Source organism: Clarias gariepinus, chromosome 15 (genome assembly GCF_024256425.1).
Source record: "Clarias gariepinus isolate MV-2021 ecotype Netherlands chromosome 15, CGAR_prim_01v2, whole genome shotgun sequence".
Taxonomy (NCBI): domain Eukaryota; kingdom Metazoa; phylum Chordata; class Actinopteri; order Siluriformes; family Clariidae; genus Clarias; species Clarias gariepinus.
The window spans coordinates 27,291,446-27,302,935 of record NC_071114.1 but is presented as its reverse complement, the minus strand read 5'-3'; the positions used below and the strand labels follow the sequence as shown (position 1 = coordinate 27,302,935).

General features: G+C 39.3%; 1 protein-coding gene across 1 annotated transcript; it reads left to right on the top strand.

Moving 5' to 3' along the window:
- Positions 1-2,695: 2,695 nt before the first annotated feature.
- LOC128543339 (eukaryotic initiation factor 4A-II-like) lies at positions 2,696-11,490 on the top strand. Its single transcript, XM_053513733.1, has 11 exons — positions 2,696-2,780; positions 4,301-4,358; positions 4,443-4,575; positions 5,374-5,513; positions 5,674-5,842; positions 6,012-6,121; positions 6,202-6,345; positions 7,460-7,597; positions 8,461-8,550; positions 10,601-10,680; positions 10,775-11,490. Exons 1-11 carry the CDS (start codon positions 2,752-2,754, stop codon positions 10,917-10,919), a joined length of 1,236 nt encoding a protein of 411 aa, XP_053369708.1. The 5' UTR covers positions 2,696-2,751; the 3' UTR covers positions 10,920-11,490.

Genomic DNA, 11,490 nt, shown 5'->3' with positions numbered 1-11,490 from the left:
GACGCATCCCAGAGAGACACACGGGGCATCCATGTGACGAGATCTTCAGCCAGAAGCGGGGCACCAGGATGGGTCAGACAGGTCCGGAGGGCAGAGGGAGTCTGGATCACTGGCAGCTCAGGAACGACATGTGTAGCTCGACAGAGAGAGAGAGAAAGAGTAAAAGGGGGGGACAGGAGGAGGGAGGAAAAAGAAAGAGGGGGGGAAAGAGAAGAAGAGGAGAGATGGCAGTTAGGTATGGTCACAGTCACACAGTGTATAATGTGAATGTATATTAACTGTAGAGTGCAAGCAGAGACTCCGGCAGGACTAACTATGACAGCATAACTAAAAGGGAGAGCCAGAAGGAAACACAAACATGAGGGCTTCCTGACATGTAAAGCAAACAATCACCTCACCGTCAACAAACCTGAGTGATCAATGAGAGTGAGGAAGACAGCATCCAAACATACCAGTTCACCATAATACTCTACGTCCATGAGTCCCCCAGATCTGCTCCTTTACCTATGGCAAATCTATTTCTAAAAATGCTTGGCTAAATAAATAGGTTTTTAGCCTGGACTTAAACACTAAGACTGTGTCTGAGTCCCGAACACTATTTGGAAGACTATTCCATAACTTTGGGGCTTTGTAAGAAAAAGCTCTGCCCCCAGCTGTATTTTTCATAATACGCGGTACTGACAAGCAGCCTGCATCCTTTGATCGAAGTAGGCGTGGCGGATCGTAAGACACTAGCAGTTCGCTCAGGTACTGCGGCGCGAGACCATTTAATGCTTTATATGTCAAGAGTAGTATTTTAAAGTCAATGCGAAATTTCACAGGGAGCCAATGGAGTGAAGATAAGATAGGGGTGATGAGCTCATATCTTCTGGTTCTGGTGAGGACTCTTGCTGCTGCATTCTGGACTAGCTGAAGCTTATTTATGCATCTAGCTGAACAACCAGACAGTAAGGCATTACAATAGTCCAACCTAGAGGTGATAAAAGCATGAACTAGTTTTTCTGCGTCGTTTAGCGACAATAAATTTCTTATTCTGGCAATATTTCTGAGGTGAAAGAATGCTATCCTGGTAATATTATCTACATGTGCTTCAAATGAAAGGCTGGAATCAATAATCACACCAAGGTCTTTCACTGTTGCATTTGATGGAACAGAAAGGCCATCTAAAGTTACGGTGTGATCTAACATTTTACTCCTAGCTGTATGCGGTCCTATGACTAGAACTTCTGTCTTATCCGGATTTAGCAGAAGGAAGTTAATTAGAAATGAAAGATCCGGGACAATCATTGAAAAGCTAATGACTTTTATGATATTACAAACTACATACATTCATAGTTAGGACAAAATACATTAAAACCTAGTGAAATAAAATGCCAGCGTTTGCCTGCAATCAGATTCTCTTTAAGAAACTTTCACCTTCCTTAAAATATCGAAGTAACCATGAGCACATGACCTGCGGTCCACTTGAAGCATTCTGAAAAGTTTGAATTTTTTTGAGGACCCTCAATGCGTTTCTCATTTTAAGATAACACAACTGACCACACAAAGTATGCAACATGTGAATGGCTAAAATAGGCCATAGCAGCCTAGTCTGAGAAACGGCACAGTTCTGATCTGCTGCCTAAACCTTGGCACAAATAGTGGTCGCTAGACAGAGACACTGAGCTTTTCTCCTTCTTTGCCCCATGACATCCTCACCGCATAAGGGATGCGATGTACAGTACACTGACAGATGATAAGGACGTCTTGCTTTTCCGTGCCCGCAGGAAAGAACGTAAAATCCTGTTTTCCATTAGCTAACTCTGTCATTTTTGAACGGCCACCTGTTAGCTGACGCTCAACTCTATTAGACGTGCACTGCCTGTTAATGTCCCCATAAAACGATTATCAATCATCATCCATACCTTTTTATCCTGGACACAGGGTCGCAGGGGGTCTGGAGCCTATCCCATAAGACTTAGGGCACAAGGCGGGGTACACCGTGGACATGGTGCCAATCTACTGCAGTGAAATGATCATGTTTAGCCTTCATTTAGGGCCAGGATTGCAGGAATGATCTTCAAATTGTCCATAAACTCTCAAGTTTATTAATAAATTTTAAATAAATTTATTAATATGAGTATGTTGATACCAGTTAACATACTGTTTATTACACTTTATTATTGTGTTCCTAATTTGAGGTGGAGTCCTGACTTTGAGAAGCTCTGCTGTATGAATACGGTGTTATAGAAAATTAATGAATTATATTTTTTAAGCTGAAAATGATTTAAAGCTACTTTTTAAAAAAAAAAAATACAAAAATAGTGAGAATATAAGTCTGGTTTATTATGAACCAATCAATAAAACACACTTCTTGCGCTTGACCTCATTTCCCACAATGCATTGCTTCCAAGTTTTCGGACGCCATTTTTAATCCCAGCTCCGGGAAACCCCGTAGCAGGTTCAACCGTTTTCTGTTGCATTATCCCTCCGTGGCTTGATATAGTACATTAACTCGGGTTTGTTTTTAACATTGTAGGGATTTGTATTTATTTACCTAATAGAACCAATAGAAACTGTGTTCACCCCTTATAATAAAAATGACGTGAAATCTGTTTTGTGCTTAGTGTTTGTATTTTTTAAAGTGAACTAATAATAAAAAAAAAACCATGCCGGAACTATACAGACCGAGCAGGGTCTGGCGGAGTGATATGTACTGCGCACGCAGCGCACTTCCTGTATAAGCTTAGCGCTGAATCCTTTGGTTGGATCATGTCCAGCAGTTCGGCAGATTATAACAGGTAATAACCGCTCTATGACGCGCGCATAAGCATCCTGGTCGGGAGCGCGAGTGTAGCTCGGTGTCATGCTCATGTATAACTCCTGCTTTGTGCAAATAAAACGGATAACTATAAGGGCAGCTACGTGTGTTGTTAACTACGCATTAAAATAGTGTCAATTTGGAATAAAGCCATAATACCTCTAGTAACTGCGCCTGATAATTTTCGGCTACTATTTTAAGAGGAAAAGAAGCGCGAGACAAAAATGACTCCGGTTGTAGAATTTACTTTAATTGCGTTTAGTTTGGAAAAGACATACATAATTTTTCAAAACACAATCTCATTGGTTTTCCATACACTTTGCAAATTTGTCAACAAACTTTCGTTTTCCCTTTATAAATAAATGATATGCGCCGCTGTCTTCAGTTCTTCATCAGAAGTGAATCTTCATCCTCATATAGGGCTGCTTTCAGATCAGCAATCCAAGATTCATGGTTCATGAACGATTCGTTCTTTTTGAACGAATCTTTAACGTGACTCAGAAGAACGAGTAGTCTTGGAGAGTGATTCGTCTATTTTCTACTGGGCGCGCATGCGCAAACCATCGCAAAACCTCTGTGGGTTACGTTCAGGAAACAGAATTGAGCGATTCTTTCTAAATGACTCTTCTGCTCTGAGTCATTCGTTCTTTTGTCACGTGACTCCCATAGACGTTATGCAGTTCAAAAGATTCAAAAAGAACGAACGACTCAGACTGGAAGATATGTGAGCTGAGCTGCTCATTGTTTATTATAATATGTTTATAATAAGCTGCATTGTAATAATTTGAATACGGGAACTAAAATCAAAATTTGTGTATGTAGACGTATTCAGGGTCTTTTTATTGAAAATGCAACATTTTATTTTATTTCTGATCAAAAAAACAGAATGAGACGTATCTGTTTTTCCAGTAGGTGGACTAACCCCCTAATTCGGCACCAGGTCCACCATTAGATCACAAAAAATTGAGACGCCGCTCTGTAACACGTTTACACATGCACAGCAGTGACTGGGGAGACAGTAGCTTTGAACAGAAAGTGCTGATAAGACAGTGCATTCAAAAGAAGTTTTAATATTACCTGGAGTGTGGATAATTTTTAACTCACCTTTATAGAGCAATACTGGAGATTTCAGAACTACAAAAATATGGCATTAGGTGATTAAGTAACAACAACAGCATCAACAGTCAGTTGTTATTATAAGACCCAAATGTTAGCTGTTCTGGAACAGTTCTTGAAAGAACAGTATTTTATAGCATGTTTGCAAACTCATCAAGCGCCATGATGAAACTGTCTCTCATGAAGACCGTCCCAGGAAAGCAAGACCAAAACGTACCTCTGCTGTCGAGGAGAAGTTCATTTAGAGTCACCAGCCTCAGAAATCAACAATTAACAAACAGCACCTCAGATTAGAGGCGTCACGAAGGCTTTACAAGTAGCAGACAGATTCTTTCATATTACATTTCTTTCATTTTGAACGTTAATGATTATTTTCTGCTGCAGCTCCAGAGACCGAGACCATGAAGGCCCTGAGGGAATGGAGCCTGATGGTATCATCGAGGTAAGCAATTTATCATCACCAAACTGAAATGATAAGTTAAGATTATGTGTTGATCAAACGTGACTTGTTTGGGCTTTCCTGCAGAGCAACTGGAACGAGATTACAGACAATTTCGATGACATGAACTTGAAGGAGACGCTCCTTCGTGGTATTTACGCGTACGGTTTTGAGAAACCGTCAGCTATTCAGCAGAGGGCAATCATTCCATGCATTAAAGGTAAGCGTTAGAAACTGCGATTTTGTGGTAAGCGGAATCCCAACTCAGCAGCGACATTGCAGTAATTTCACTTCGAAACGGCAGCACCTGTATTGAAAAGAAAGACGAAAAAATAAAGCTTAAGGTGCTTGTGTTATTTTTATCTACAGAGATGCATCACTTGACTTTTTTCTGTAGTTAGCCCTTTAAGATCTGACATAGAAGAGCTCCGCCAGAGTGTATCTTAGTGTTTTTACATGCTGTCCTGTCAATTTTTGGAGCATTTTCATGTCATATAATATTGTAGTCATCTTCAAGAATAATAAAGGCCAAGGAGCTAGGTAAATTGATTAAAGGTGCAATAAACAAGAAAAAAACAGTTTTTAGTTATAATTTTTCCTACATATTTATGTTTTTTTAAAACATACAAGTTTTTTAAAAAGTTGCATAAAGTACTTTAAAACACCACAAAATTAATTTGGTCCATCTACGTCAATAACTTTGTGAGATATATATATTTTTTTATAAATGGTGTATTATGTCACAAATTAACAAAGAGACACAAAATGAACAAAAGGTAAATAATTAAATAATAATAAATAAATGAATAAATTAATTTAAAAAAACGTGTCAAGTTATTCTTAGAAAAAAAAAGTTAATTGCGAGGACTAAACTAAGAGGAGAGCACAACTATACACAACACTTGAAATCTGGAGCAGCAAGGCTTAAGAAGTTAAACACTAGTGGGCGGTGCGACCACAGATACCTATTTTAAACTTTTAAAAACTTTTTAATGTCACGCTTCTGTTTTTTTTTAAGGTTATGACGTTATTGCTCAGGCTCAGTCAGGCACTGGCAAGACAGCCACGTTCGCTATCTCCATCCTGCAGCAGCTGGATCTGGAGCTGAAGGAGACCCAGGCCATGGTGCTGGCTCCTACCAGAGAGCTGGCCCAACAGGTGCGCTCTCTCTGAGACGCTGCAGTAAGATACTCACCCCAGACATCTCACGCATTTGGTTTATACATGCGTCCTTCATTCTTCCCATCATTTCGATTCTGGTTTTAACTCTATAATTTGAATTCAAAAATAATTTTGTATTAAATTTTTTAATATTTAGATCCAGAAAGTCATCCTGGCACTCGGTGACTACATGGGTGCCACATGCCACGCTTGCATCGGGGGCACGAACGTGCGAAACGAGATGCAGAAACTCCAAGCCGAGGCGTACCACATAGTGGTCGGGACACCGGGTCGCGTGTTCGACATGTTGAACAGGAGGTTTCTGTGTAAGCGAAGTGTTTGATCTATAATTGAAAAGTACAAACCTGATTGTTATCGTAAATACGGTAATGATTTTATAATTTATCTGATGTTTAATGGCTGTAATCAGATTATTAAAAAGAGTTTATCATGCTGTTTAGCTGCGTGCTTGAAATTCCTTCTCACTGTTCACAGCTCCAAAATGGATCAAGATGTTTGTTCTGGACGAAGCCGATGAAATGCTGAGTCGAGGATTTAAGGATCAGATCTATGAAATTTTCCAGAAGCTAAGCACCAACATTCAGGTAAAAACCAGTTTGTTTGTTTTTTAATATTCTTTTTATCTTGATTTTGATGTTAGTGTACCATTGCTGTGAAAATCCAGGTCGTGCTCCTCTCTGCCACGATGCCCAGTGAGGTTTTGGAAGTAACCAAAAAGTTTATGCGGGACCCCATTCGCATCCTTGTGAAAAAGGAGGAGCTTACTCTGGAGGGTATTAAGCAGTTCTACATCAACGTGGAAAGAGAGGTGAGCACTAAGATCATACAGTGCCATGAAACACTTAAAAGTGCCGTGAAAAAGTATTTCTAAAAAAATGGCTTGTCATATTTTTTACACTTAAATCAACGAGATTGTCAAACTATTTTTTCTTTTACACTTCTGTTGAATCAAGAAGTCACTCCAACAGAACCTGTCGGAATAATTCAAGCATACTAAAAGATCTTACAAGAAATTCAAGAATAGATGAGAAACAAAAGTAGTTGACACATATCAGTCTGGAAAGGGTTACAAAGCCATTTCTAAGGCAAACATCAGTAAGAGCCATTATCCACAAATGGAGAAAACGCCCCATGTCCCAGAAGTGGCCGACCTAGCAGAATTACTCTAAGAGCACAACGACAACTCATTCAGGAGCTCATAAAAGAATCCAGAACAACATCTAAAGAACTACAGGCCTTACATGACTTAGTTAAGGTCAGTGTTTATGATTCAACAATGAGAAAGAGACTGGGGGCGAAAATATCATCCATGGGGGAGTTCCAAGGCGAAATCCACTGCTGACCAAAAAGAACACAAAGGAGCAAGTTACATTTGCCAAAAAAAAATAAAAAAATCATAAAGAGTTTGGGGCAAATATTCTGCGGTTCATAAAAAGTAAGAATATCTTACTAACAGTGAAACATGGTGGTGGTAGCGTGATGATCTGGGGCTACTGGATTGAGATCCTTAAACAGGCCGTTCCGAAAACCCTCCAATGTGATTGAATTAAAACAACTGCAATGAAGAGTGAGACAAAATTCCTCCACAGCAATGTGCAATGCCGGTTAGCACAAACACTTGATTGCAGTTGTTACTGCCAAGAGTGGCACAACCAGTTATTAGGTTTGGATTACTGCAGTCACTGTTTCATGTAGGGCTCATCCTGCATTTTGTATTTACTCAGGATATCTTAGTGTAATATACAAATTAGTTTGATGATCTGAATCCTTTAGATATGACAAATATACAAAAAAAAAATAACTTTTTCACATCACTCTATAGTCTACGTAGACTGTTTATGTCCAAGGTCTTCATCCAAGACTGTCCAAGGATCTGATGCATGAATTTCAGTACCATATATTGTTTATATCTGTCATTACAGGAGTGGAAGTTGGACACGCTGTGTGACCTTTATGAGACTCTGACTATCACCCAGGCCGTGATCTTCCTGAACACCAGGAGGAAGGTGGACTGGCTGACCGAGAAGATGCACGCTCGGGACTTCACCGTCTCTGCTTTGGTAGGGACGTCAAACCACGTGTTTGAACGCTGTTTATAAAGGCTGATACCTCTAAATCACCAATTAACAAACAGCTCCTCAGATTAAAGGAGTTATGGCTTTACACCGCATATGTAACAGATACATCTCAATATCAGTTGTTCAAAGGCGATAATTGCATATTTTGGACGCCTTCAGCATTGTTTTACAGTGTAGAAAGAAATAACAATCATGGACGCAGACTTAGAAGGTGTGTAAAAATTTTTGATTGGTAGTCTATGTATAATCCAGATCCTATGCTTGTGCCGTGATTACTCATGATTAATAGATTAGGGATGCACCGAAATTTCGGCCGCCGAAAATTTTCGGCCGAAATAGCATTATCGGTTTCGGCCGAAACGTAAGAAAGCGCCGAAAATAAAAGCCGAAATTGTCGCCACGCCTCTTCCATCCTCCCGTCTCGTTCGCGCTGTCATTACGCATCAAACACGGAGTATGTCGGTGGTTTGGAAGCACTTCAAAGTTTCAGATGAGGACAGCAAAGTTGCAATATGCAACATTTTTTTAATACAAACAAAAAAAAATATTTTAAACATGTTTTTCGGCCAAGTGCATCAAAAAATTACGGTTTCGTTTTCGGTCCAGAATTTTCATTTCGGTGCATCCCTAAAATAGATACATCTGGTCTAAACAGAGATTAAGTACACACTTATGTTCTATTATATTTTTCTCATGAATTCATTTAAATTAAACTAGGCTGTCACTGTCTGTGAAGTATAATGGCATATTAATCTTCACCATTAACTAATTAGATCATCTTATCACCTAGCCCTGCTGTCCAATTTTGAAGATTCTGCATTAACCCCTAACTCTGATCCTTTCAGCATGGAGACATGGACCAGAAGGAACGCGATGTGATCATGAGGGAGTTCCGGTCCGGATCCAGTAGGGTCCTGATCACTACAGATTTGCTGGTCAGGTTACTATTTATAAGCTACTGACCCATTTCCCCAATAAAAAGGTTTCCAGTTGTTCTTTTGAACATTAGAAAATGCTTCTGAGATACTCACATCTGTAGACATCTTTCATGTTAACATCAACAGAAATACAAGCTCTAATAATCTAATACTCACTCAGGCGTACTTGGTCTAAATGTGTGTATAGAAGTCAGAATGCACATGCTTACTTTGTACAGGTTGAGACCTCATGCTAAAGACCAAAACCAGTTTTGGGGGGAAAATGTACTTTAACCTCACGAGTTTGCTCGGAGAGAATCTCCATTAATCATTCCTCATCAAAGAAATTTTAAAAACAAGTTTTGAAATCGAAATTCAGTGAAACAACCTGGAAAATTGTCTTTGGTCGGGAAATGTATATAAGGGATTGAAAAGTGTCATTGTGGAATAAAGTCATATTACTGTATATACCCCTTTATTAAATCCCATTTTTAGAAGGATCTTTCTACTGATCAGCACATGCACTTGCAAAGACCTAACACTGACACCTCTTTTAATTTTTAAGTGTCATATAAAACAACTTAGTGAAAAAAGTACAGATAGTTTCCGATTTAGAAAGATTCGAGTTACGAATTTCGATGGATACGAATGGAGTGCGGTTCTACTTTCGGTTCAATCACAGTATCTCATGTGTATTGTACAAAAATACCAATACCGATACCAATATTTACAATGACTGTAAATATCAAATTCAAAATTACACAGTCATACACAGTACGATATGCAGTGAAATGCTTAGTAGAATACATTATTTTAAGTGTGTAAGTGAATGTATAAAATTGCATGTGTGTGTGGTTGGAAGGGGGGTGCGGGAGAAATGAGTCAGCCTCACCGATTTCGATAAATCGGTCGAATAGAAAATGTCTGTCCTGTAAAGCTATCACGATGGCGAATAATCCTAATTTCGGAAAAACCTCAACAAAACAGTTCACAGTCCAATACAGTGGAAAAGAGACAAAATAGCGATTTTAAGGGCACAGAGACAAAATTTCACTGTGAGATTATTTTCCCTAGGCGTGATTACAGTTTCTGGTCACATGATGGCAGTTTGGGAAAAGGGGACAGAAATTTAGTGGATTGGCATGCTTTACATTATATATTCGTGTCAAAGGCGTATAATACTCACTTTGTCAGACTTAAGAACAAATCCGACTTACAAACAGAACTCTTATACCTGTATTGACAATTTTACAGTGACCCAGAGTTTCCCATTATCAGATACTTCAAGTAGTCCAATGAAAAGATGCAGTAAAAAATTTCAGAGTATTATTTTTTTGGCACACATAAACATACACGGACTGGTCAAAATACATATTAAGTCGCACATTTCATTCGACCTGTGTTAGATTTGTTTACGGTGCACAATGTAGCGGCCAATTTATGTCTGAACATGTTTCCTCATGCCCCCATGGAAGTCGTGGAATATGCCTGTACCATTAGAGAAGAAAAAATCCACAGATGTGATAACCTGTTCATTCCTTAAGCTAATGTAATTTTATTGCCACATAACATTGCTGACCCAAGACCTGAACAAGCTAAAGCAACAATGCCAGATCATAAAACTGCCTCCAGACATAAGCACTATGCATGATAACAGCTCTGAGACAAAATGGCGATTTTAAGGCCACAGAGACTTCAGATTCCACTGTGCGATTCATTTCCTTAGGCGCAATTACAGTTTCTGGTCACATGATGGCAGTTTGGGGAAAGGGGACAGAAATTTAGTCAAGTGGATTGGCATGCTTTACATTATATATTCATGTCAAAAACATATAAGACTCACTTTGTCGGACTTGAGAACAAATCCGACTTAGAAACAGAACTCGTTCATAAGTTCACTTTATGCGCTTGCCTTCTTACCCTGACGCACATCGCTCTGGAATAGGTTCAGTCTGGACTCAGTCATGACCATTTCTGTCGCTCCACAGAGGCTGTTAACAAATGGTTTCACTGGAGGACTTTTTTAATATTTTAAAACCCTGCTTCCCTTTTTTTTTTTTCTTTGCAGGCTCGCGGCATTGACGTGCAGCAAGTGTCCCTAGTCATTAACTACGATCTGCCCACCAACCGAGACAGCTACATCCACAGGTTTGTGCCAATCTCGTCATTTCAAAGAAATCCTGACACATGACTTGCTGGTCATGTGATTATAACCCTAACCACCTACCTTGCTTCCTCGCAGAATCGGACGAGGCGGTCGTTTCGGCAGGAAGGGCGTGGCTATTAACTTTGTCACCGAGGAGGACAAGAGGATTCTTCGTGACATTGAGACTTTTTACAACACTACAGTCGAGGAGATGCCCATGAACGTAGCTGATCTGATTTAAATAGCCGAGCCGGCCGCTTGTAACGCAGCGCTTGCTGTTGTTTCGATAAAACAGAGGCGCATCGTCATAATTTGATCAGAAACCATATCTGGGTTGTGTGTTCTGACTGCGGGGGAAAGCGAGAGAGCTCAGAGTCTACTCGTTTATGACAGGACTATACCAACTTGGGTGCTTTCAAATTATTCCTTTATAGGTACTTTTCCTAGTATACATACGCTGTGTGTATTAGACACTCATTATCATTTCACAGTACAGTATACCTGTGGACTAAAAGGTATATGTGATCCACACGACCAACTACGCATAATTATCATAACCTCTACAGTTATTGTAGCACAAGGGTCAGGTTTCCTGATCTTTCTAAAATGTATCTGCACTTTATCTTAGATCATTTTATGCTTGTATTAAGGATGAAAAAGAATATTTATAACTGTATGTGGTACAGGTTTTCTGAGCCGTTGTTTAGTAATAATTATAATAATAATAATAATAATAATAGCACTTTGTGAATCTGATATAAATAAAATGTATTTAAGCACTCTGGAAAATAAAAATGTTTGCTGGTGAGTTT